General features: G+C 39.0%; 1 protein-coding gene across 1 annotated transcript in view; it reads left to right on the top strand.

The window, feature by feature from the left end:
• LOC148361297 (uncharacterized) overlaps positions 1–23,820 on the top strand; it is a 53,608-nt gene extending 29,788 nt beyond the window's left edge. The window contains exons 14-32 of the mRNA XM_088342046.1: positions 649–942; positions 1,022–1,288; positions 2,480–2,698; positions 2,807–2,845; positions 3,673–3,802; positions 5,686–5,834; positions 6,168–6,422; positions 7,883–8,183; positions 11,465–11,773; positions 13,366–13,471; positions 14,357–14,382; positions 14,564–14,677; positions 16,422–16,514; positions 16,718–16,892; positions 17,819–17,921; positions 21,142–21,210; positions 21,495–21,606; positions 21,669–21,771; positions 22,783–23,820. Coding sequence (XP_088198172.1) covers positions 649–942; positions 1,022–1,288; positions 2,480–2,698; positions 2,807–2,845; positions 3,673–3,802; positions 5,686–5,834; positions 6,168–6,422; positions 7,883–8,183; positions 11,465–11,773; positions 13,366–13,471; positions 14,357–14,382; positions 14,564–14,677; positions 16,422–16,514; positions 16,718–16,892; positions 17,819–17,921; positions 21,142–21,210; positions 21,495–21,606; positions 21,669–21,771; positions 22,783–22,808 — 2,890 coding nt within the window. The 3' untranslated portion in view covers positions 22,809–23,820. The remainder of the gene's footprint in view (positions 1–648; positions 943–1,021; positions 1,289–2,479; positions 2,699–2,806; positions 2,846–3,672; positions 3,803–5,685; positions 5,835–6,167; positions 6,423–7,882; positions 8,184–11,464; positions 11,774–13,365; positions 13,472–14,356; positions 14,383–14,563; positions 14,678–16,421; positions 16,515–16,717; positions 16,893–17,818; positions 17,922–21,141; positions 21,211–21,494; positions 21,607–21,668; positions 21,772–22,782) is intronic.
• The last annotated feature ends 1,819 nt before the right edge of the window (positions 23,821–25,639 follow it).

Here is a 25,639-nt window from a genome sequence, read left to right as displayed (position 1 = left end):
GAAAAATAAGCAAAAATAAATGATTATCATATAAACGTGCATTTTTTAAAATGTGCATCTATTGTACACATGAAGATCACCTAGTGGGAGCTGACATGATTGTCTGTCATCTTACTGCTAAGGCTAACCCCATAAAAAAAGAAAACCTTGTGAAAGGCTTTAGATGAAAAATGGTACGGTTTGATCACTTTGAGTTTCCTCCACTTGTGTTTTTCCTTGTGCTTTGTTGCACTCATATTTGGGTTGCACTAACTAATACGACATCTAATGGTCAAATATTACATAGTGTCCTTTTGAGTATTCAAAACAGATAGTTAAACAAATGGATGTTTTACTAACTAAAACTGGAAATGCTAACACTATGGTAACAACTGGAATTCAAAAAAGGCATGCACCTAGGCAGTTGTAGAATTTTTTGATGGGTCTTTCGCGAAGTATTGTTCTAAAGTAGGATCGCTATAATGCTAACTTTGAAAACATTCATCAATGGTCATACTAGCATCTTGCGCTGGCTCGATGGTTGGATACTGTTTATTCAACTAAACTAACATTCTCACATTTGCAATGCTAATGTAAAGCTGTCGTTAGCATGTGCGGTTTTAACTATACAACAAGTCGGTTTTAGAGCCTTCTGTGACATCCTTACAGCTTCACAGATGGACGAACCGAGGAGGACTTGGCACCCGGTTCTCCGAAAGCTCCTTGCTCTCTGGCCGAGCTGGACGCTCGTCTTGTTCAGTATGAGAGCAGATTGAAGGAGGAAGAAGAAGATGCTGAGGAAAAGATACCAGACATTCAGAAAGATGACATGATGGCAAGGCGAACTGGAGTTTTTCATAAACAAAGCGTCTCTTCGGCATTTTACAACCGCTTTCTACCATTGCCTGCATCAAAATGCAAAGTCCAGATTCCGGGCACTAAGATAGTAGAGAAAAACATCAGGTGGGGTATCTGACATGTCAACTAAGTTGCTCACTATTGTGGAATAATATCAAATATCTCACCGGGGTTTGTGCTGCAGAGCGGAAGAAGGAAAAGTTCCCATTGAAGCTAGCCCATGCGCTCATATTGAAAAGGAACAAGTTCATGATGATAATGATGATGAACACGAGCCTCTTCCGAAATCGAAGAAGGATGACATGATGGCTCGTAGGAATGCATGGCTCCCAAAATCCAGTCCAGCTGCCAGGCAGTTTCTCCCAGTGCCTGGTGCATTTAAAAACAACACTTTGCAAAGTTTTGGAAACAAGGTGGCTCCCAAGTGTGAGGAAAAGATGGCGGGCGTAAGGTACTTTATGACGTTTTGCTCTCGGAACTTGTGACTAACAGGACGGAGGCTAGACGCGGATCCCATTGAGCTGTGTGAAAAGTCTGCCTTTACCAAAAAATAAACCAGACTAGCAGTAGCCGAGCAGCTGGCTTAGAACTGGTGCGGACCAGGGAATCTTACTGTGAGACAAAAAGAAGAGTGATAAGAGATAAAAAAGAGAGGGAGCAAAAGAGTGAGAGAGAGAGAGAAGAGAGAGAGAGAGAGAGAGAGAGAGAGAGAGAGAGAGAGAGAGAGAGAGAGAGAGAGAGAGAGAGAGAGAACAGGAGAAAAAAGGGAAACAAGTGCAAAATAATAGAGATGGAAAAAGAATGAGAAAGAAGTGATGAGAGAAGGCAAGTAACAGAGGGAGAATGATGAAACAAAAGAAAAAAACAGAAAAAGACAGAGAAAAGGAGTAAGAATGAGAAAGAGAAAGCAAATGAGTGAGGAAAAGACAAAGAAAAGTAAAAAATGTTAAAGAGTGAAAGACAAAATGAGAGTGGGAAATAGAAAAGAGGACAGAAAGAGAGAGGGTACAAAGGAAGTAAAAAAAGAGAAATAGAGTAAGAGAGGGAGTTTGAGAGAGGGAGAAAAGGTAAAAAAATAGATCAAGAAGAAACAGAGATGGTGAGTGGAAGAAAGAAAGGAAAGACAAAAAAGAAGAGGGTAGAGAGAAATATTACTACAAATGCTTTGCGAGTGGTGCCTGCTTGGGTGGCATCAAGTGGACATATTTAAAACTGCAGCTCATTTTTTCCTTACACTTCTCTCAATGTTGTCTCACGGGCCAGATTAGAACCCTTGGCGGGCCTGATCCGGCCCGCGTGTCGCCTTTTTCACGCCTGTGCTTTCGAGACAAGCAAGCTAGTGACTCACAAGACCTACCATAATTGTCCCCTATATGCATAAAGGCAGATTTTGACCACCCGTAAATCCCTTGCCCTGATTCCCATGCTTTTAGACGGCTGGTGTGTGCCTAATGTTCTGTACAGTGGTCTACATTTATATATAGCGCTTTTCAAGTCAATGAAGACTTCCCAAAGCGCTTTACAATGTGCTTCACACTTACAGTGAGAGTAGTGTCACCGAGGATTGGCACTAGCATGTTTGATGCAAATCCCTTCATCACCCCAGCCTTTATTTGATGCATTTGTCTCGCTCGGTTGTCAGCAATGCGGTCCGACATCTCGATATCCTGCCCGGGGTGAAGGAAGTGGACGAGCAAAAAACGAAAAGAGCGGACGTCATAAATGTATCCCCTTCCGAAATCGTGACGGACGACGTCCTCCCTCCTGGAGGTGAAACGGGGTTAGGAAAGGCCAGTAAAACGGAAGACCCCCCAAAAAAGAAAAACATCTGGGTGGGAGATGAAGATCTGCCACCAATGATGTGAGGCCTGTTATCAAAGCATGTGTTGAAGTATTCATTCGAGTCTGTTATTTGTATAAATTGCACGGATCTTCACATCCCCGTCATCACTTCGTTTTGTCCTTCCAGGATGAGCCGACGAGTCGCTTTTATGCCCGAGGAGGCCGAGTAAGTTTGTCAACGCGGCTACGGGCGACTTTTTGCATGCTAACAATCGGAACTTTTTTTGCAGTTGAACCTCCGACGTCACTTTTAAAAAATGTATTTTGTGTCATTAATGGCAGCAAATGGAATATCTCATTCAGTGTCATTGATGACTAAAGACGTAAATAGAATACATTTTTTTCTAAGATGACATCTCATGTCATTACTATGTAGTTACTATGCTATTACCAGGTTGTAATTATTAGAAATACGGGTTAAATAGGTTTGGTCAACCATTTAGAAAAAACATATTAGAAAACCACTATGACTCTTCACCGGTGAGATTTTCATAACAGGGCACCTCAACTGTTCTTAGGGAGCACCTGGGTGCCTGCGTGCACCACGTTGGAGACCCCTGATTTAAAGTGTAATTACAAAATAGTTAACAGCTAATTGATGAGTAATTGAATGTGGAGTTCCAACTGTAGAGGTTCCAATGTTTGTAAAGCTAACATGCATCTGCCCATCGCTAACATACATTTTTTTTTTATTTCATCTTCACTGTTTCCTTGTTGGTTGGATTTTGCTGACTTGGAGGCCTGTGTCTTGATGAAGGACAATTATTTACTGATATACTTTGTATACGTTATACGAGCATTGAAAATTGAAAAAAAAGTTGTGCACATTTGCATGTAGGCCTGGACGTGGCATACGGCTTCAAATGTTTGCATGATGTTTATTTTGCAACGCCATTCATTTACTGCTTGCATCGTCCTCAACTGACCAGTGCATAACGGTGTCTTCTGAATAGTTTGATTTTTTTCTGAGACAAGTGAACTTTCTGGTTTCAGGAGCGTGAGCATGGGGGACATGGTGGACCAGGACGAGGCGGGACACGCGCCGCAGCTCAGCCTGTCACGTTACGAGCGCATGCATGAGCAGTATAGCAACTTCCAAGATGAGGACGACCAGTGGCAGAGTGTAAGCTGTGAAAAAAATAACACTGGCATAACAATAGAACCTTTGTATTGTAATTCCCCCTGAAAAGAATGACAAGATTGAAATAAAACATCCATATTGATCCAAATTTCTTAGGGTCGCAACCTAAAATTGCCAAAGAAAGTTGGCTATAAGATTAGATAGAAAGATCGTATTTTATACAGAACCTATATAATTTTCAAAGCAATCTAATCACAATGTACGGCCCCTACATTCTCCTCATGCTGAGGTTTTTGAGGTTTTCCTTGCCCTCATGAAGGTTTTAGATCAGGGGATGGTGTAATAGTAGTCTGTACAGCCCTTTGAGACTTCCTGTGATTAAGGGCTACGCAAATAATCATGACATATCTGTACTTGCCTATTTCTAATTTAATTGGCGGGCTAGGCTTTGGCAAAAATTTATTTGAAATTTTTACCACAATAAAAGAAAATCTTTACATTTTGTCATTGTCATTTTATATTTATCGTTTCTTTTGTGGACACATTTTTACATTTTAAATGAGTACTTGATTTGGAGATTGTAGAAGTAGTAAAATGTAATAGATTTTTGGGCAGATACTGTATTGGATAATATATATATATATATATATATATATATATATATATATATATATATATATATATATATATATATTTATATACAGGGTTGGGTAGGGTTACTTTAACTGGATTACTTTCAATTACTTTTGGATTACTCCAATACCAAATATGCTAATAAAAGACAAAATAAACTAAATATGAATAAAATTACCAAATTTTGTGCAGGCTTGGGGAGTAATGGAATACATGGAACGGCAAAAATTATGTTGGCAAGCTGTTTGGATTATTTTCATTTTGTTTCTGTTGCATTTTATATTAGTTTTGCCGGAGATCAAAGAGATCAAAGCCAGGAGAGAAAGCTTACCAAGTGTTGTGAGTCACAATTTAATTCATATTTAGTTTTTTTTGTCTTTTATTAGCATATTTGGTATTGGAGTAATCCAAAAGTAATTGAAAATAATCCAGTTAAAGTAACCCTACCCAACCCTATATATATATATATATATATATATATATATATATATATATATATATATACATGACATGCATATTTTTATATATATGTATTTTATATATATATATGTATTATTAATATTTTATTTATTTACTATGCATTAAAAACATTTACTTTACATTACTAACAAGCTAAAAAAGAGAAAAAAAAACTTTTTTGTAATTATTATACATAAAATATAGCTAACGATAGAAATATGACTTAAAATTTTGATTTTTTTATTAGAGCAAAAGTAATTCTTATAATTGGGTGTCATGGCGGCTGAGTGTTTAGCGCATCCATGGCACAGTTCTGAGGCCATGGGTCCAAATCCAGCTGCCAGCCTTCCTGTGCAGAGTTTGCATGTTCTCCCCATGCTTGCGTGGGTTCCTTTCAGGCACTCCGGTTTCCTCTCACTTTCCAAAAACATGCATGTCATGTTAATTGGCCGGTCCAAATTTTCCCTAGGTGTGAATGAGCAAGTGAATTGTCTGCCCCCCTGTGCCCTGAGACTGGCTGGCAATCAATTTAGGGTGCCCCCTGCCCACTACCGGAGATTGCTAGGATGGGCTCTAGAACCCCTGTGACCCTACTGAGGATAAGCGGTGTAGGAGAAAAAAATATGTTAAAAATAAAATATTACTTAAAATCAACAATATACCTCTTTTACCATTAACTCCTTTTTTAAGCCTGTTTTACCCTTGTTTAAAAGAATAATTTTTATTATTACTTTTAACAACAACAAAATCGGAATAATTTATCTATCTATCTATCTATCTATCTATCTATCTATCTATCGATCTATCTATCTACAAATATTTTCATGTTACAGGACTTAGCTCGGTGGAAGAGCCGCCGCCGCTGTGCATCGCAGGAGCTTATCAAAAAAGAAGAGGAGAGAAAGAGGATGGAAAAGATGAATGGGGATGGAGGCGATAAGAGGAAGAGCATCAAGACCTACAAAGAGATTGTGGAGGAAAAGTAAGGTCGTGCTTTTCTTAGCATCTCGACCCCATTTCCACTGATAATCATGTCATTGGCCAGAATTATACTGCACAGTTCCCACTTTGGAGCAGTGATGTCTTGATTTTTCTTGATGATAACATTGGTTTCCTTGAAAAAGTGAATAAAGTTTAAAAAAAAGACATTTTTTCCTCCACGGGGTCTTGCTCTCATGATGCATTCAATGCCCTTTGTTTTTTTTATAGAAAAAACACATTTAAACTGGGATTTTATTTTCAGCAGCTGCGACAGCAATCCATTTGCGGAATTTGGAATTCCACAACTTCAAAATATCAAACTTTGTTTTCCTAGAGAACGGCGGGAGGCGGAACTTTGCGAAGCCTATCGAAGAGCGGCAACGCCAGAGGAGGCGGCCATGGTCCTGCAACGCTACGCTCTTCGTTTCACAATCAGCGATGCTACTCTGGACTTCTTAAATCTCCCTCGCTCCACCACAAATTCCGATGCGGCCCAGGCGCAGCAGGAACAGAAACCGGACCGCGAAGACTCCCGGCCAGAGTCAACACAGCAGAAGACATGTGAAAAAATACAAAAGGAGGTGGAAAAGTAGGTATTCACAACAAAAGATCAGAATTACAATAATAACCAAATTTGCAATTGGTACACTTTCGTTTAGAGTTCTGTATTTGCACATTTATATCATTGATAGCAAAAAAGAAAATAGAAACTAAGAAATGGTTGGCATTTCTTGAATCCCAAGTGTTTAACCTTCCTAATGATATGTTGGATGACTAATTTGAGTGATTGGTGACATCGTACAGACACCGTATGCGTCTGAGACACGTATTTGCTTCTTTGCGAGTCGTCAGAATGTTAAGGGGTTAATAAGTTTGACTGAACTATCTGACTGTTTTGTTGACGTCCCCACTGTAGCGCCTTATAGTCCGGTGCGCCTTATGTGTGGAAAATATAGGACAAAAAATTATTTTTGGGGGTGCGCCCTATAACCCGGTGCGCCTTATAGTCGTGAAAATACGGTAATCAATTACTGATGTATTTAGTAAAAATAAGGATTACAATCCAGGATTACCATTTTATTCAAAAGTATATTAAGTGATGGACTGGTCTCACAAAATACTGCAAACAAGGATACCAACGTATTAACCTTTAGTGCAAATGGCACTGAAGTGTGCGCGCCCATTTCTCCCGCTCACCAAATCAAACGTCTCTGGGTGTTTACCAAGAGCGTCTGGGTGTTTAAAGTTTTTTATGTGGCTTTTCATCATAAAGTGTCTACACAATAAACTTACATTGCTTAATGAGCTTCCATTTAAAGGATTATTTAGCGATTTACAGCCAAAACGTGTCTGTTGGTGTGACCACTTGACTGTAAACTGTCCTGAGACTCTGTATTGACACACACAGAAGAAATCAAATCAATCATTATTTTCTCTCTTGGCCTGGCCCATCATTCAAAATATTTAATCCAATGTGGCATGCAACAAAATAGATTTACCCTGTTCAAAACACAAGCCAATTTTGACACAAAGGGTTTATTGTAATCAATTTTATGCTTGTTTGCAATCGTATACACGACTCACGCAATGGCCTGGGATGCCATACATTGCGAATTGTTTTCTTCCACATTAGATTGCAATCATTAACTGATTCACGCTAACATAACACTTGTTAGAAGGGTCCTGTCCTGACCCCAGACTGGACCTCATCTGAACCCAACGGAAATTAACTTAAGCAAGCACTTGTTGACAGAGGAAAAGGACATACAGTGAATCGCGGGGGTTACCGTGCAAAAATTATTTGTGATAGGCCAAATCCAGGAAGTGCAAAATTTTCACGGTCCACGTTCACTGGTCCTTTTACCACCTGGGTCACTGAGGCATCACTTCTTGTCTTGGGCAAGTACAGCCTGGTGCCACCCATCCCTACAAGCCGTATACTGTATAGTATGTGTACCCTATTTTTTTACTAATAACTACTCTCTCAGACCCTCTACATGTAAAAGAACAGCTCTTATGCCTGAATGCCTTTTGCTACCCCTTGTGCAGGTGTCCTGATCAGGTCACGCCACTTGCCCCGTACAGTGAACCACAAAGCACGCCTCGTCCATCCCAAGAAATGCACAAACCTGCGACCCAAGCATCTCATCTCAAACCAGCACCAGCAACCAAACCAACACCAGCAACCAAAGTGGATGCACAAACACGACCGTTACCTCTGAAACCTAAACCTTCTCCTCCTTCTGCAATGCCAGCAATCACACTGCCGTCCCCTCCACCACAACCCTCCAGACCTGTCCCCCTGCTGGTGGCCAAACCTTATCGTCAGCCACGCAGCATGCATGTCAAGGTATGGAAATGTTTCTTCTACTGCATCTCATACACAAAGTGAAGCTAAGCTTTTATTATTTTTTTATTAAGTCAAGTAAGGTCATGTTTACTTGTATAGCCGTTAATCACAAGGAGTCTCAAAGGGCTTCACAAATTATTGCAAACCACAGACTATTATCACACCATCCCTCGATCTAAAACCTACATGAGGGCAAGACAAAACTCAAAAACATCAGCATGAGAAAACTGAAAAAACCTTAAGAAGGGGCCGCACATGAGGTCATCCCCGTTCCAAGATGACCAGGCTGCAATGGATGTAGCATTAACAAACAATACACAGACATTGTTAACATAAAATATTGGTCATTCATAAGCTATATAATTGAAGTCAATTTTATGTCTAGAGTTAAACAGTTCAACTGAGGTTGCAGACAGAATCTCAGAGGGGAGAGCATTCCACAGCACCGGGGCCCGAGTGGAGAACGCTCTCAAACCTGCGGTTCTCTTCTTGGCTCTTGGGATCACCAGCAGACCAGCATTTTCAGAGCGAAGGCTGAGAACAGGAACATAGGGGAAATTAAATCTGCAAGATACGAGGGAGCAAGTCCATGCATGAATTTGTATAACAGCAACAGAACCTTAAAATCCCATCTTAAGCGGGCAGGGAGCCAATGTTGGTTAGCTAAAAACAGGATTAAGTGATCCAACTTTCTTGTCAATATTTGATTTTGTAGTAGCAGAACAGTAGCAGAATAAACCAAGCTTTTAGTGTTAAAATAGATAGATAGATAGATAGATAGATAGATAGATAGATAGATAGATAGATAGATAGATAGATAGATAGATAGATAGATAGATAGATAGATAGATAGATAGATAGATAGATAGATAGATAGATAGATAGATAGATAGATAGATAGATAGATAGATAGATAGATAGATAGATAGATAGATAGATAGATAGATAGATAGATACTTTATTCATCCCCGAAGGGAAATTCACATTTCCAGCAGCATCCTTGAGCTGAGAAAAATACAATAATAAAGCAAAAAGAATACAATATACAAATAATGTCATCATGTTGTGTGTTTGTGGGCCAGAATCAGAAAGAAAACGATAGCGATTGTAAATTCAAGTATCACAGGATCCCAGTCGACATTCCTGATTAACGAGGAAGAAGAGTTTTCGTTAAATGCATTAAAGCAAAAAGATTAGACCGAGGCACTCATCAAAAATGCCTAGATCTCTTTGCCTTTCAGGGGGTCACCTTCACTTTGTATTTTCATATACAGGGAGTGCAGAATTATTAGGCAAGTTGTATTTTTGAGGATTAATTTTATTATTGAACAACAACCATGTTCTTAATGAACCCAAAAGTCTCATTAATATCAAAGCTGAATATTTTGGAAGTTGGAGTGGGGCTTTTTTAGTTTTAGCTATTTTAGGAGGATATCTGTGTGTGCAGGTGACTATTACTGTGCATAATTATTAGGCAACTTAACAAAAAACAAATGTATACCCATTTCAATTATTTATTTTCATCAGGGAAACCAATATAACAGCTCAACATTCACAAATATACATTTCTGACATTCAAAAACAAAACAAAAACAAATCAGTGACCAATATAGCCACCTTTCTTTGCAAGGACACTCAAAAGCCTGCCATCCATGGATTCTGTCAGTGCTTTGATCTGTTCACGATCAACATTGCGTGCAGCAGCAACCACAGCCTCCCAGACACTGTTCAGAGAGGTGTACTGTTTTCCCTCCTTGTAAATCTCACATTTGATGAGGGACCACAGGTTCTCTATGGGGTTCAGTTTAGGTGAACAAGGAGGCCATGTCATTAGTTTTTCTTCTTTTAGACCCTTTCTTGCCAGCCACGCTGTGGAGTACTTGGATGCGTGTGATGGAGCGTTGTCCTGCATGAAAATCATGTTTTTCTTGAAGGATGCGGACTTCTTCCTGTACCACTGCTTAAAGAAGGTGTCTTCCAGAAACTGGCAGTAGGACTGGGAGTTGAGCTTGAGTCCATCCTCAACCCGAAAAGGCCCCACAAGCTCATCTTTGATGATACCAGCCCATACCAGTACCCCACATCCACCTTGCTGGCGTCTGAGGCGGACTGGAGCTCTCTGCCCTTTACCGATCCAGCCACGGGCCCATCCATCTGGCCCATCAAGACTCACTCTCATTTCATCAGTCCATAAAACCTTAGAAAAATCCGTCTTGAGATTTTTCTTGGCCCAGTCTTGACGTTTCAGCTTGTGTGTCTTGTTCAGTGGTGGTCGTTTTTCAGCCTTTCTTACCTTGGCCATGTCTCTGAGTATTGCACACCTTGTGCTTTTGGGCACTCCAGTGATGTTGCAGCTCTGAAATATGGCAAAACTGGTGGCAAGTGGCATCTTGGCAGCTGTACGCTTGACTTTTCTCAGTTCACGGGAGGTTATTTTGCGCCTTGGTTTTTCTACACGCTTCTTGCGACCCTGTTGACTATTTTGAATGTAACGCTTGATTGTTCGATGATCACGCTTCAGAAGCTTGGCAATTTTAAGAGTGCTGCATCCCTCTGCAAGATATCTCACTATTTTTGACTTTTCAGAGCCTGTCAAGTCCCTCTTCTGACCCATTTTGCCAAAGGAAAGGAAGTTGCCTATTAATTATGCACACCTGATATAGGGTGTTGATGTCATTAGACCACACCCCTTCTCATTACAGAGATGCACATCACCTGATATGCTTAATTGGTAGTAGGCTTTCGAGCCTATACAGCTTGGAGTAAGACAACATGCATAAAGAGGATGATGTGGTCAAAATACTCATTTGCCTAATAATTCTGCACTCCCTGTAAATCCTGTGATAACTGAAGTGAGTGGAGGCTTAATGTAAACAAAACACTCACTGTAAGCGCCACTGCTTCCATCTATAATGGAGGTGCAATTAAACTTGTTTCTTTGCGTTCGAGAGCGTTCTCCATCCGGGCACCGGTGTTGTGGAATGCTCTTCCCCCTGATATCCGATCTGCAACCTCGGTGGAAATGTTTAAATCTAGGCTTAAAACTCACTTCTACTCTATAGCATACGAGTAACCTAATCTTCTTATATGTAATAACTTGTGAAGCCCTTAGAGACTAATTGTGATTAAGGGCTATACAAATAAAAATGACTTGACTTGACTTGACTTGACTTTGGAAAGTTAGAAAAACAAAACGCGCCCTACTTTTTGACAAACACTGACATAGAGCAAAAACTGGACTCTGCTACTCACCAGTTTGTTTTTATGTGGATCTTAATAAGATGGACGGCCTCATCCGCGTGAACGGTGACACGGACACTTCGCCGCTGCATTCGCCATTGGAGAAAGACATCCTGGTCACAGAGAAGGAGTCCTCACCTAGGCTGGAGACACGAGGCGGATCGCCTCCCCCTTCCCCTCGGATTGCACCCTCCTCCTCCTCACCTCCCTCGTCCTTCTCGTCGTCGTCATCCTCCACCATCAGCTCGCTCTTCAGCGGCAGAAATTGTGTCACTAAGACAACAATCGTCACTGAACTCACGCAGACACTGGTGGAGACCAATGGACCAGATCTCGGCAGTGACAGCCAGGTTACAAATCTTTCTTGAGGCTCGATATAAGAAGTCAAAAGTCCGCTTAAATGTATCCTAAACAACTGTCTGTCCATTCAAATACACCAGATTTTCTTAACCAATCTTTCTCGATGTGCCCCCTTGTGGAAATTTTTCGGGAGGCCAAGTTCTCCCTAACTATCCATCCATCCATTATCTGCACCGCTTATCCTCAGTAGGGTCGCGGGGGTGCTGGAGCCCATCCCAGCTATCTTCTGTCAGTGCGCATGGGACACCCTGAACTGGTTGATAGCTAGTCGCAGGGCACACAGAGACAGACAACTCACTCTTTCATTCATACCTAGGGACAATTCAGACCGGCCAATTAACATGACATGCATATTTTTGAAAAGTGGGAGGAAGCCTGAAAGAGACCCACGCAGGCACGGGGAGAGCATGGATACTCTGCACAGGAAGACTGGCAGCTGGATTTGAACCCATGACTGAGGTCATGAGATCGAACCTCCTGTGTGGAGTTTGCATGTTCTCCCCGTGCTTACGTGGGTTTCCTCCGGGCACTCCAGTTTCCCTCCCACAAAAACATGTATGTCAGGTTAATTGGCCGGTCCAAATTGTCCCTAGGTTCTCCAATCAGAAGACGCGGGGAGTTAAAGGGAGGAGGAAGAGGCGAGTGAAGAGAAGAGGATGGGAGGGGAGGAGCAAAAGAGAGAATAACTCAGCTAAAGAGAGAATAACTCGGCTTAAATTATTAAAAAAGCCGATACCGATATCCATCAAATCCTCAAATAACGATGCCGATAATTGGCCTGACCTCTACACTCAAAATAAGGAGAGAACACATCAATGGATTTTTAACTTGCAAGGAGAACAGGAGAGGACTGTACAAAACCTATTCTAAAAGGTCTTTCCCCCTAGCCTTTATTTTCATTAAATTTCCTTAGATTATAAAAAGCTGACCACCCGTAAGTGGTGTGGAAATCGTCAAAACAACAAAGTGAGAAAAAATAACGAACAACCGTGCGCATAATAGTCAAAACAAGCTAATATGGAGGTGTCCGATAGTAGAAACCAAATCAATTACTTAACTATCATTTCTTCCTTTTTATTTCACAGAAACAAATCAGTTACAAGCAGTTTTATTGTGCCGAAACAGTATAACCAACATTAAATGATTTATTGAACAAGCAGAAAAAAATCTTAAAATGAGCGTTTATTAAAAAAAAGAAAATCCAAAAACAAGAAAATAACAATTGAAATGAGCTCGATTATCAAAAATGTTCTTGTGCTACTTTAAGGACCTTTTAAAATGTCCTCATTTTCTTGTAAACTAAAATAAGAAAAGTATAAGGATTATTTTCTTTTAAGGAGTACGTGAAGAGTAATTGCTCTAATTTTTATATTTGTTACACTTCAAAAAAATATAATCTTTTATTAGATAAAATTTTACACAGTTTTAGTAAATGTTTTCTTGTTTTGTATACTTGTTTTCATTGTAAAATACTAAGATGTATACTTTACACTCTAGCATTGGGTATATGGTTATGATCAGCGACGTATTCTTATACGTATTGTAGAAAAATATTTGACTGTAAAAAACAATTGACTTTCAGATGAATCCGACTGCAACCGGTGAGAAACCAGATGAGGAAAAAACATTTCAGCCTTCATCATCGACGTCAATAACCAGCATAAAAGAATATTGCCCCAGTATCTCAGGTATGACTCCATTGTGATAAACTTTATAAAATATTTTCACAAAGGCTTTATGTGTAGAAAACGACAAAAACTAAAAGAAAACATATTTAAAGGAACGTGACCACTACATATCACTATATTGTGTCATGCAACTGAAAACAATTGCAAGGAGAAAACAAACCATGCAAACTTAAAGTTACGAAAACGCACCATTTTGCTTCTCATTCTTTGCTTAGCCATTTGTGAAGAAAGAAAAAATGAAAAAGAGAGGAAAAATGAAAATGAAAAGGAAGAAAATAGAAAAGAAAAAGGGGAGAAAATAGAAGAAAGAAAAAAATAAGATGAAACTTTAGGAAAATTTGAGAAAAGAAAGAAAAGAAAAAGGAGGAAAAATAGGAAAAAGAAGGAACGAATTAAGAATAGAAAAAACGGGATGATGAAGAAAAGAAAAAAGAGAAGAATTCAAAAAAGGAAAAAGAAAATATGAAGAAAAAAAGGATTAAAAAAAGAAGTAATAGAAAACAGGAAAAAATAGAAAGAAGAAAAAGTAAAAAAAAAACAAAGAAAAGGAATAGAAAAACAACAAAAAAAGAAAAAAAAGGAAATCGGAAAAGAGAGAAAAAAAAAGACAGGTTTTGGGGATTGGTAGCAGCAAGATGTCCGATTAACATTTCAGCTGCCTTGGTGAGTCTTACATAATGTCAAATAAATATACTTTTTTCCACCTATAATTCAAATGAGAGTACATGTATTTTTGCTTATCATTCAAATCGATATTGTTTTTCTAATGAATCAAGTTTTTTTTAACCGCGACGAGGTGCCAAATAATACACACTGCCTCTCGTCATGATCGATTCATTCAATCATGAGGGCCCGAAGTTAACGTGTGTGTTGTTTCCTCCACAGAAGGCCAAGAGGAAAGCAGTATGAGCGTAAGTACCCGCATCATATTTTCGTCTTAAGCTTTGCCTCGATTTCATCCTTCAATTGGACCTTGTGTTGTTTTACCCCTCGTCTCCACTCGTCCTCTGACCTATCCTTTTTTTCTGTCCTTTTGCTGTCCCGACATGCGCCCGTGTGTTTGTGTCTCTTTGTATGGTTGGATGGGGGTAGATTGAGACCCCCATGTTGAACTTGGCTAAGCGTGTTAATCACTGGGTCTGGGACCCCAATGAGGAGCGTAAGAGGGTGGAAAGGTGGCAGCAGGAGCAGGAGCGCCTCCTACAGGTACACGCTTGCTAATGCTTTTGTGTGGGTCTGAGTTACGATGGGTATAATCGGCTTATTAACATTCATAAGACACTTTATTTACAGTGTTCGTACAGGTGCTTGAAATCCATGAAAATGCTTGAATTTTAACATTGTGTTTTCGAGGATTGGAAAGTGTTTGAACTTCGGGTGAAATACTTGTAAATGCGTGATATTGTTGCAATGTTTTACAACAAGTTTGCTTAAAAACGATGCCGACACTGCTTTGCCATTGTATTTACTTTTCCCATGTGATTAACAGCAACTGGCATTAGTTTGTACGCCATTGTCCTATGAAGCACTATCACCCCAAAACGGTTGTGCCCAAAAGGACAGTTGTATGCTATACCTAAACAGGGCACTTACAAATCAATTATGGACATTTATTATGAGCCATTTAAAAAATTATGGTACCAGAATTGGAAAGTCATTATAAAAATGCTTGAATTTGGCCATGAAAAAGGTAAACGAACCCTGTATATAGTGCGCCAGCCTATTCAGATTATGTAAAATGTAATCGCAAAACTTTTCACGAATATATTTTTCCTATGTAAATAAATAATTTTAGTATAAACTTGGCTTGAAGGCACTGGTGTCAAACATACAGTCCTTAGGCCATATCAGGCCCCCCAACAGATTCGATCTGGCCTGCGAGACTATGCTGAGGGAAGCACAGGGAAAAAAAATGAGCCGCACTACGTCAAATAATGACCTGCGGTTTTGAATATGTCCACCGGATGTCGCCAAAGCTAAGCGCCACTCGCAAATTTGCTAACTACATTTCCATTTATCAACCACAGAACATTTGAAGCCACAAGGTTCCCAAATTCAGACAAATACTTTCATTAAACCAAAATAGAATAAAACAAAAAGCAGAAAAATACTTTTGAAATCCCCAAAACAAATTGCATTTGAATTAGTGTTTCCCTGAGTAAAATAAACTGTTTTGGAAATAAATTCAATAATTGTTTTGCCTTGTTTTTACTTAAGATATTAAATACGTATTATTAAAGGAAAAAACACATTGAGGTAAAAAACCCAACAATAATCATTTTATCATTGAATCCTACACCCCTAATTCATCATTTAATTTTGAGCCTTTAAAAGATCCCTAACCCTACAGCTAAGGCACAATTGTATGCTATTAGTTTAGCCCACACGAGAGTGCTTTTTCTATCATATGGCACCTGAAATGAGTTAGACACCCTTACTTTAAAGGGACATTGTGTACTATTTAACACCTCCTAGTGGTTAGCCAAAAATAATTCATTAAAAAATGTACTTGATTAATAAGCAAAAAGAAATGTACTATTAAATAAACATGTATTTTTAAGATAATCCTAGTTAAAGAAATGTGTCTATATTTTACATGAAGCTTACCTAAAGGGAGCTGACGTGATTTTGTGCCATCTTGCTGCTAAGGGTACCAAAAACCTTGGTGAAAATTGGTGCTGTTTGGTCACTTCTATTCCTAATTGTGCTTATTAGCACATTGTTTTTCGGTTGCACTAAACAATACAGTGCATCTAATGGTCAAATATTACGCAGTGTCCCTTTAAAACAAATGTTTGTTCAGCACCATTTAGAATTCTTATCAATATATTATCATTTTAAGACTCTTAATTAACGGCGTATCTCATGGTCAATGGATAATAAAAGCATGTTTGTGATCTGAACGAACCTTTCGGACTTATTGCCTAACTGGGGGTAATTCTTCTTAAAGGAACAGTACCAGAAAGAACAAGAAAAGTTGAAGAAAGAATGGGAGAAAGCTCAACTGGAAGTGCAAGAGGAGGAACGTAAACACAACGAAGAGGTAGGACTGTGTTTGAGAACTCTGCCCACCTACTTATTTTGGCCAAGTAGTTTGAGCCCCGGCGAAAAATTAAAGACATAAGTATTGAATCAGTTTGCATGAAGATTTATCTCTGTACAGGAGACAAAGAGTATGGATTAGAAAAGAAAAATCAATCCACGAGTAAAATGTGGTGAATAAAGATTTCCATACATATCCGGTAGGAGAGAAAGATTTTGGAAGCGACAGTAGCGCCCCTGAATACTTCTGTGAGGACCTCATCGCCGCTCGCTGGAGAGAAGGAAAACATGGGCCATCTTTTTACCCAGCAGCAAAATGGCCACAAAGACACCCGAGCAAATGAAGAGCCGCATTCTTCTAAATTGCACTTTTTACAAGGTGAGACATCAACAGCAAGTCAAGTGAAGTCATGTTTATTTGTATAGCCCTTAATCACAGGAAGTCTCAATGGGCTGCACAGACCACAGACTATTACAGACGACTGACTATCCTTAATTACAGTTTTCCATGATCTAAAACCTACATGAGGGCAAGAAAAAACTCAAAAGGTCGCATATTGTGTACCTGCTTACCTGAACATCACATGGAGGATACAAGACAGTAACAAAAGAAAAGCACGAAGCACCAGTAGAATGAACTAGCAAAAAACAATTAAAAATCATTATGCTCTAAATATCATTCTTCCGTTCTTGGACAGAGTGAAGCATCCCGACCAGGATCTGGATCCATTTTGTTACCGTTGCTGCATTTCCTGCACAGTTAAAAGCATGTAACATAAAATCTAAGAAATAAGGAAAAGAAGAAAAATGCGCGCTAAAAAGAAGATTAAAGCAAGAACAAAAATTTCAATCTAGGAAAAAAGAACCCAATGAAGAAAAAAGCAAATAAAGGACCAAAAAAAGGCAGGAAAATGACGTAAAAAGCTTGGTAAAATGAAACGAAAAGAAATTTAAAAATACAAAAAGTAAAGAAAAAAAAACATTAAAAAGTAAGATAGAAGGAAAAAGTAAGAAAAAATAAATAACAAGCTAGGCAAAAAATGAACAAATGACATTTAAAAACCAAAAAAAAGGCAAGAAAAAATAAGTTAAACGCTATAAAAAAGAAGAAAATTAAATAAAAAAGCAAAATAAGAAAAAAAAAGGAGTAAAACTATCAGCAGTGGGAAATCACATTCTGATAAGGATAACAATAAGAGTAACTAAACCCTGTTTGCTTGTTCTCTGCAAATATTAAATCGTTTCAAAGGGAACTCAAAACAAGTGAGAAATCTGTACGGATTGTAATTTGTAGCACTTTCTTAGACAACGGCATCTGTGACACCGAACCAGCCAAGAAGGCCAGTATGTGGAAGACAGCCTCTCTGGACCGAAACGTTCAGCCGAATCCCCAGCAAGGTGTTCAAAGGTATCTACTCATTCCAAGTCAAGTCACATTTTTTGTATAGCCCTTAATCACAAAATGTCTCAAAGGACTGCACAGGTTACAATAACACCATGCCCTGATCTTAAACCAACATGCAGGCTAGGAAAAACTCAAAACCTCAGGACGAGGAAAATAAAAAACCTTGAGAAGGGGCCTCACAAGTGGTAATCCCCGTTCCAGGATGACCAGGGTGAAATAGATTTAGTGTTGGGTAACAGTACACAAAACATAGTGAACATCAATACAAGAAAACATGGTAATATGTTAAAATTTGTCCAGAAAGTGCATGATAGCAACGACGCCCTGAGTCCGTAAAATAGTCCAAAAAGTTCAAATACCTGTACTTGCACAATCATTAGAAAAACTATACATGGAGTTGGCTAACTCAAATTTTGTCATATTTTGTCACATAATATTTTCCAATAAAATTAAAGAGTGTGCCATAAAACCACATCATTATTATTTTAAAGGGACATAATTTATAGTTTAGAGCCTCCGATTGGTAAAGAAATACCTTCATGATTTAAAAAAAATATATTCAGTGAAGAAAATAAGTATTTGAACACCCTGCTATTTTGCTCTCACTTAGAAATCATGGAGGGTTCTGAAACTTTCATCGTAGGTGCATGTCCACTGTGAGAGGGATAAACTAAAAAGAAAAACTATTTATTTGTGTGCTACAGCTGCAAATAAGTTTTTGAACACCTGTGTATCATAAAGAATTCTGACCCTGAAAGACCCGTTAGTCCACCCATTAGAAGTCCACCTGCACTCCGTGTATCATCCTGAATCAAATGCACCTGTTTGAGGTTGTTAGCTGCATAAAGACACCTGTCCACCCCATACAATCAGTAAGACTTTAATTTGTAACATGGCGAAGATCAAAGAGCTGTCCAAAGACACAAGAGACACAATTGTACACCTCCACAAGGGAGCTGAAAAGGGCTACGGAGTAATTGCCAAGCAGCTTGGAGAAAAAAGGTACACTGTTGGAGCAATCATTAGAAAATGGAATCTAAACATGACGGTCAATCTCAATCAGTGTGGAGTGCCATGCAAGATGTCACCTCGTGGGGTCTCAATGGTTCTAAGAAACGTGAGAAATCAGCTCGGAACTACACGACAGGAGTTGGTCAATGACCTGAAAAGAGCTGGCACCACCGTTTCAAAGGTTACTGTAGGTAATATACAAAGGCGTCATGGTTTGAAATCATGCATGGCACGAAAGGTTCCCCTGCTTAAACCAGCATATGTCAAGGCCCTTCTTATGTTTGCAGCTACAGAGAAGTCATGTGAGAACATTTTGTGAGATGAGACTAAAATTAAACTTTTTGGTTAAACTCCATTAAGTATGTTTGGAGGAATAAGATTGAAGAGTACAATCAGAAGAACACCATCCCTACTGTGAAGCATGGGGGTGCATTGGGGGTGTTTGTCTGTATATGGGACAGAACAAGTGGACTGCATTAAAAAGAGGATGACTGGGGCCGTGTATTGTGAGATTTTGGGGAACAACCTCCTTCCCTCAGTCAGAGCATTGAAGATGGGTCGTGGCTGGGTCTTCCAACACGACAACGACCCGAAGCACACAGCCAGGAAAACCAAGGAGTTGCTCCGTAATCAGCATATCACGGTTTTAGCATGGCCCGACATGAACCCAATCAAAAATCTTTGGAGGGAGCTCAAACTCCGTGTTTCTCAGCGGTAGCCCAGAAACCTGACTGATCTAGAGAAGATCTGTGTGGAGGAGTGGGCTAAGATCCCTCCTGCAGTATGTGCAAAGTTGGTAAAAGACTACAGGAAACATTTGACCTCTGTGATAGCCTATTGTACCAAATATTAACATTCATTATCTCAGGTCTTTAAATACTTATTTGCATCTGTATCACACAAATAAATCATTAAAAAAATCATGCATTGTGATTTCTGAATTTTGTTTTTAGTTTATCTCTCACAGTGGACATGCACCTACGATGATAATTTCAAACCCTTCCATGATTTCTAAGTGGGAGAAATAGCAAAATAATTATTAAATATATAAATTAAAAGAGAAATACCTTGTGATTTTAAGACCTTTAACCCAAAGTCATTCAATTATGTTATCTGAACTTTGATGCAATGGAGATGAAGTTTGTTATAAAAAAGGTGGAAACAATTCTGACCAGGAAGGACACCACTTGTTTACAAAAACCACACCCCACCACCAGCATTCTGTGGTAGACTCACAGTGCATTCAAAGACCAGACACGTCGTTGGAACTATTGAATATGCAAAGAAAAAGATATAGCATCTTGAATATTTTTCTTCCAGTAATATTTCAAATATTTGACAAACGAGTTTGACTTGATAAATGTTTTTGGATTCCTCTGGATTCGTCTATTTTAATGCAAAATATAGCTCTTATGATATTTTTCTTATGTAAAGCATGAATCTGAATCTGAATAAAGCGGCACTGATAGTAGTAATTATACGTAGAAAAAAACATACTCGAAAGGGACATTGTGTATTATTTAGCGCCTCCTCGTGGTTTAAAACATTTAGATTTGATCAAAAAGCCAAAAATACATGAACTATTAAATAAACATGTTTTTTAAGAGACTCCTAGTTCAAGAAATATGTTTCATTTTTTGTATTTCATTTGCATAACATGAGGCTCACATAGAAGGAGCTGGCAGGATTCCTGCTAAGGGTACCAGAAAACAAAAACCTTGTGAAAGGCTGGGCAAAAAATGAGAAGAAAATGTGTGCTGTTTGGTCACTTCTATTCCTCATTGTGCTTATTAGTACTTATTTTTGGTTGCACTACGCAATACAGCGCTTCTCGTGGTCAAATATTACACAGTTTCCCTTTGAAACAAATGTTTGTCAGGCACCCTACACAATAAAAAACGTTGTTTTTTAAAGGAGTTTGACTTGATATGTCTGTTTTAATGCAAAAAAAAAATAGCTTATAATATTATACTTGTATAAAACAGGAGTAAAGTGGCATTGATACTCGTAATTCTACGTAGAAACAAAATAAATAATCCAATTATGAGTGCTGTATTTCATTTTTCATGTTATTTCTGAGCTTTTTCCACTTCAGACTATTCCTGGAGGCTAATGAGTCCCAGCATTATTCTACTAGTACCTTTCCCAAGGCTATTTTTTACTACTCTTTTTTGTCTTTGTTTTTTTTTTTTTTGTTCTTCTTGGGCAACAGGTGTGATTCCCATGAGGGCATCGGTGGAACACAGCAGTCATCTTCAATTTTGCATCCGTCACCCAACAGGTAAGAAAACAGAGCCACACCCAAAAAAGATAACACGCAATATTGGAACCAAAGTAAACATTTTACAAGTCAAAAATATTGTGTAAATTATAACATTTATCTTTGTTGTTCCTTTGTATTGTGTAAATTATAACCTCCTTTTATCCTCACTATTAAATTTGAAACTGGAGTGCCACGCCCAATTTCGTTGACACAAAATGTTCAACCCATTTTGTAACAATGACAATAAAGGTATATTCTATTTTATTCTATTCTAAATATTTGTGTGATCCCTTTGCCTGCAGCAGGGGTGTTAACAGTAAAAGGCAATGCTCTGGTTGTAATCAAGCGCTGGGGAAAGGAGCGGCGATGATCATTGAAACGCTCGGACTGTTCTTCCACATGCAGTGTTTTAAGGTAAGGTTACTTATTTATTTACTGTTATTCCTATTTACTCTTACGCTTGAAATGTGTTTTAGTGCGGTCTATGTGAGGGGAAACTGGGTGACGTCACCACTGGGACTGATGTGAGGATCCGTAATGGACTGCTGAGCTGCCACCAATGCTACTTGGCATCCAGAAGTGAGGATGTGTTCTGATATATTCCATCCTTAACATTGAAGTTAATGTTCTTTCCCATAATAAAAAATTACCACAAAATAAGTTCAATTGTTACTCTTAGGTCTAAAACTGAGGTGTTAAACTCATTTGGGATTTGAGGCCCCAGGTAGACAAAAAACACTCAAGGGGGCTTGACTAGTGATCAAAGAGAAAGAAAGGGAGGAATTGGGCGGGCATCAAAGAGAGAGAGAGAGAGAAAGAGAACAGGTGAGAGAAAGGGAGACAGAAACAAGAGAAAGAAAGGGAGAGATAAAACAAATACAAAGAGAGATAAAGAGGGAAAGATAAAAAAAGATAAAAAAGCAGGAATGAGGGACTGACAAAGAGAGCAAGAGAGAGAGAGAGAACAAGGGAAAGAAAGAGAGAGGAAACAAAGAAACAAGAAAGAGAGATAAAAAGAAAGAGAAAGAAAGATAAAAAGAGGAATAAAAGACAGACAAAGAGAGAGAGAAAGAAATTGAAAAAGGGTGAATGAAATAGAGACAAAAAGACAGAGAAAAAGAGAGACAGGGAGAGAGAAAGGAAGAAAAGTAGAAAAGGGGAATGAAATAAAAAGAAGAGAGAAGAAAAGAGAGGTAGAGAAAGAGAAAATATAATGAAAGAAAAAGAGAGCGAAAGAGATAACAGGAAAGAGAGAAAAAAGGAATGTTAGAAAAAGAGAGGAAGAGAACAGGAAAGAAAAAGAGAGAGAGAGAATGAGAGACAGATAAAGAGAGTGAGAAAGACAGAACAAAAGTGAAAGAGAGACAGAGAAAAAGAGATACCCTTACAGTTGGTGTTTGAGTTGCTCATGGCTATGATGATATCGAGTGGACGTATTTAAAAGTGCAGTTCATTTTTCTTTTGCGGGCCGGATTAAAACATTGGAAGGCTTAATCCAGCTCGCAAGCTGCATATTTGACAAACCTGGTCCAAAAAATTCTCAGTTTTGCTCTTGCTTCAATCTGATCCTCTCTTTTATTTTCCTTTTAGGCCGAGGACAGCCCACCACACTATGAGGATGGGAAAACACACTTTAAAGTCTCACTTTACTCCAATAGGCAATGATCTAAACATACTGCACAAGCACAGTACATCAAGTGGGACAAAAAGACAGTGAACCCCTGTTTTTTGTAGTACTTGTCCAAGACTTATCAAAGAAAATATATTGAGTGACACTATTAAGGTTTGAGTGTCAGGGCAAGAAATGGAAACTCTCTGGAGATGAACAGTGCTGCAATACGATTGGTTGCCGTATGGATGCTGTCTATCTTATACCGCCCCCTTGTGGCTAATATGGGAAACCGCTAGCCGCATACAACTGGAGAAATGTAACTAAAATGTTTAGTTTTGAATAAACGAAGTATATCACGGAGTGTTATATTTTCATAAATAATCATCCAGCATTTGTGCAAAAGATGAGATGCTATACAACGGGGATTCAATATACAACTGTAACAAGATAAAGTATGAGTATTCACTACAATATGGTATCTATTGTTTTTACGTTGACAGAGTGACCATTTCTACTGCCTTACCTTATCTTACAACTATGTTTTGACGGTTTTGCATGATCATAAATTATTGTAAGTTTGACATGCAGTTCTCAAACATTTACGTTTATTTTACTTCAATATTGTATATCAACTTGCATGTTGACTTATAAAAGCTTTCCCTTTAAGCTGTTTTCAACCAGTGCCTTAATTGTATGTTTATGTGTGTTTGGGGTGGGTTCAGACCTCTAAATTTCTGCGATGTGACCTAAAAACAATTTCAATACCAGCAAATAAAACGAGTGAGCAAGCCCTTCCTCAACCCGTTTTCTTTAGTAGAGTTTAAACCAATGACATGCACGTTATATTTGCTGCTTTCCTCTTTATTATTTTTAGCTTGATTTCATAACATTCTGTCATCCGGTTTCATACACGAGTGTTGCCACGGTCCGTCTCAAACAATGGGCTTTTTTGTGTCTTCTGCTCAGCGTGCTGTCTTTTATAGCCAATGTGTTTGTCAATAAAACTGTTTAAAGTGGTTGGTGTCGTTTGTATTAAATTAAAAGGAAAAAAAAAGATTTCATGTTTATATATACATTTTAATTTAATACATTATAGATAATAAATTTGATTTTTTTTATTTAAAAAGGATACATTTAGAAATCCTCTAGTCTAAAACAGTGCATTTCAAAAAGTATTCAATAACACTTGAGTGCGCCACTGGACCAGCTGCCAGAAATCTATGGCTCGTGAGCCATATACATTATATATATATCGTTCTTTTCTTGAATACATATGGCTCGGAGATCAAATAGACATTAAGCAATGTTAATTAATTTAGCTTGAGCCACTTGTCAACCATGCAAACCCAACCAATTATCAGTAGTTAAGCTTTCTGTCCACTATATATAGAACACAAATTTGACTTCAATTTACAGTCTGGGTGTCATACCAACAGACCCCCTTTTGGCTGTAAATCGCTAAATAATCTTTTATATTGAAGCGTATTCAACATTTTAGGTTCACTGTTGATGGACTTTATGAAGGAAAGTCACGGAACAAACTTTAACCCTACACAAACTTTTTACACAGGAGCTCTAGCAAAGCACCTAGAGCAAATTGATTGGGTGAGCAGTAAAAATGGGTGGAGCAATACACAGGAAAGGAAGCGCGCACTCTTTCTCCTTTGCCCAGCGCCGTCTGCACTGAAGTTAAATACGTTGGTATCCTCATTTGTGGTATTTTTGCAAAATAACTTTGCTTGCACTGTGTTTCGAAACCAATATTTAGGACAAAAATGCTAGACAAAATGAGCCTCAACACTCTTTAGGAACTGCGGGAGCATGATTAAAATTAACTGGTATATATATAGTGTTATGGAACACAAGTTGTGGCATTCCTGTTATTTTATAGATTTTATGAAACCATCAAACATCACACAGTGAAATAAAATTAGCTGAAGAATTAGATTTTGTTTGGAGAGAGGCTTTGGCAGTTTTGTTGAACTTTGTCTTAAATGTGTATGGTGTGGCTCTCTAGAAAAAAGAAAAAAACCTCACTATTGTTCAGTGTATTTGCTTTCTTCCAGTGATCTGTTAAGCAACCCACATTGATCCATATTAATAGGTGCTCCCCAATTACTATTTATTTTTATTTTTATACACTAATATGTCACGGTCGCCTTGGTGACCAGTCTGCCCCGCCCCCTGGGCAACAGCTGAAAGCAGTTCCACTAATGGTGGGTCTGTATTTAAGGCTGCATGGTGGGCTCTGCGGTTGCGGGTTCATTAATACTCTTATTCACAATCACGGTCTGTTATGCCTTGTCCTGTTTTAGTCTGTTATGCCTTGTCCTGTTGAGTTCGTGCCGGAGGAACTCTGTATTGTTCTGTTTTGCCCCGGAGTATTGGGCGACTTTTATTTTATTAAATAAAACTTATGGATCGTCAACGCATTTGAGTTCTCCCTTCATGCCTCCTGCCTCCGTTCTGGTCCGGTCACCTTCCACGCCACCGCGTCTCGTGACAGAATGAACCAGCCAACAAATAGAACTCAGCGAACGATCCCAGCGCGACTTGGGAGAGCTGGAGAGCGCAGTTCGGCAGGCGCCTACTGAGTTGGCCTTCCCTGCCCGTTCGAACCACGGCCCCGCCCGTCGTGGCCCTTGCTGTGCCTCGAATGGGGTCCCGGGAAGAATTGACGCCTGCCTGTTCGACTCTCATGCCTGCCTGCCCGACTCCCGTGCCGATTGCCTGCTATTCCGTCTCCCCTGCGTGCCAGCCCGACTCCGACTCCGCTGCCCGTCGGGCCGACTCCGACTCCGCTGCCCGTCGGGCCGACTCCGACTCCGCTGCCCG

Source organism: Urocampus carinirostris, chromosome 8 (assembly GCF_059441175.1).
Source record: "Urocampus carinirostris isolate Australia breed hairy pipefish chromosome 8, RoL_Ucar_1.0, whole genome shotgun sequence".
In the NCBI taxonomy this organism is placed as follows: Eukaryota; Metazoa; Chordata; class Actinopteri; order Syngnathiformes; family Syngnathidae; genus Urocampus; species Urocampus carinirostris.
The sequence above is the reverse complement of the archived record's forward strand: the minus strand, read 5'-3'. Positions and strand labels throughout refer to the sequence as shown.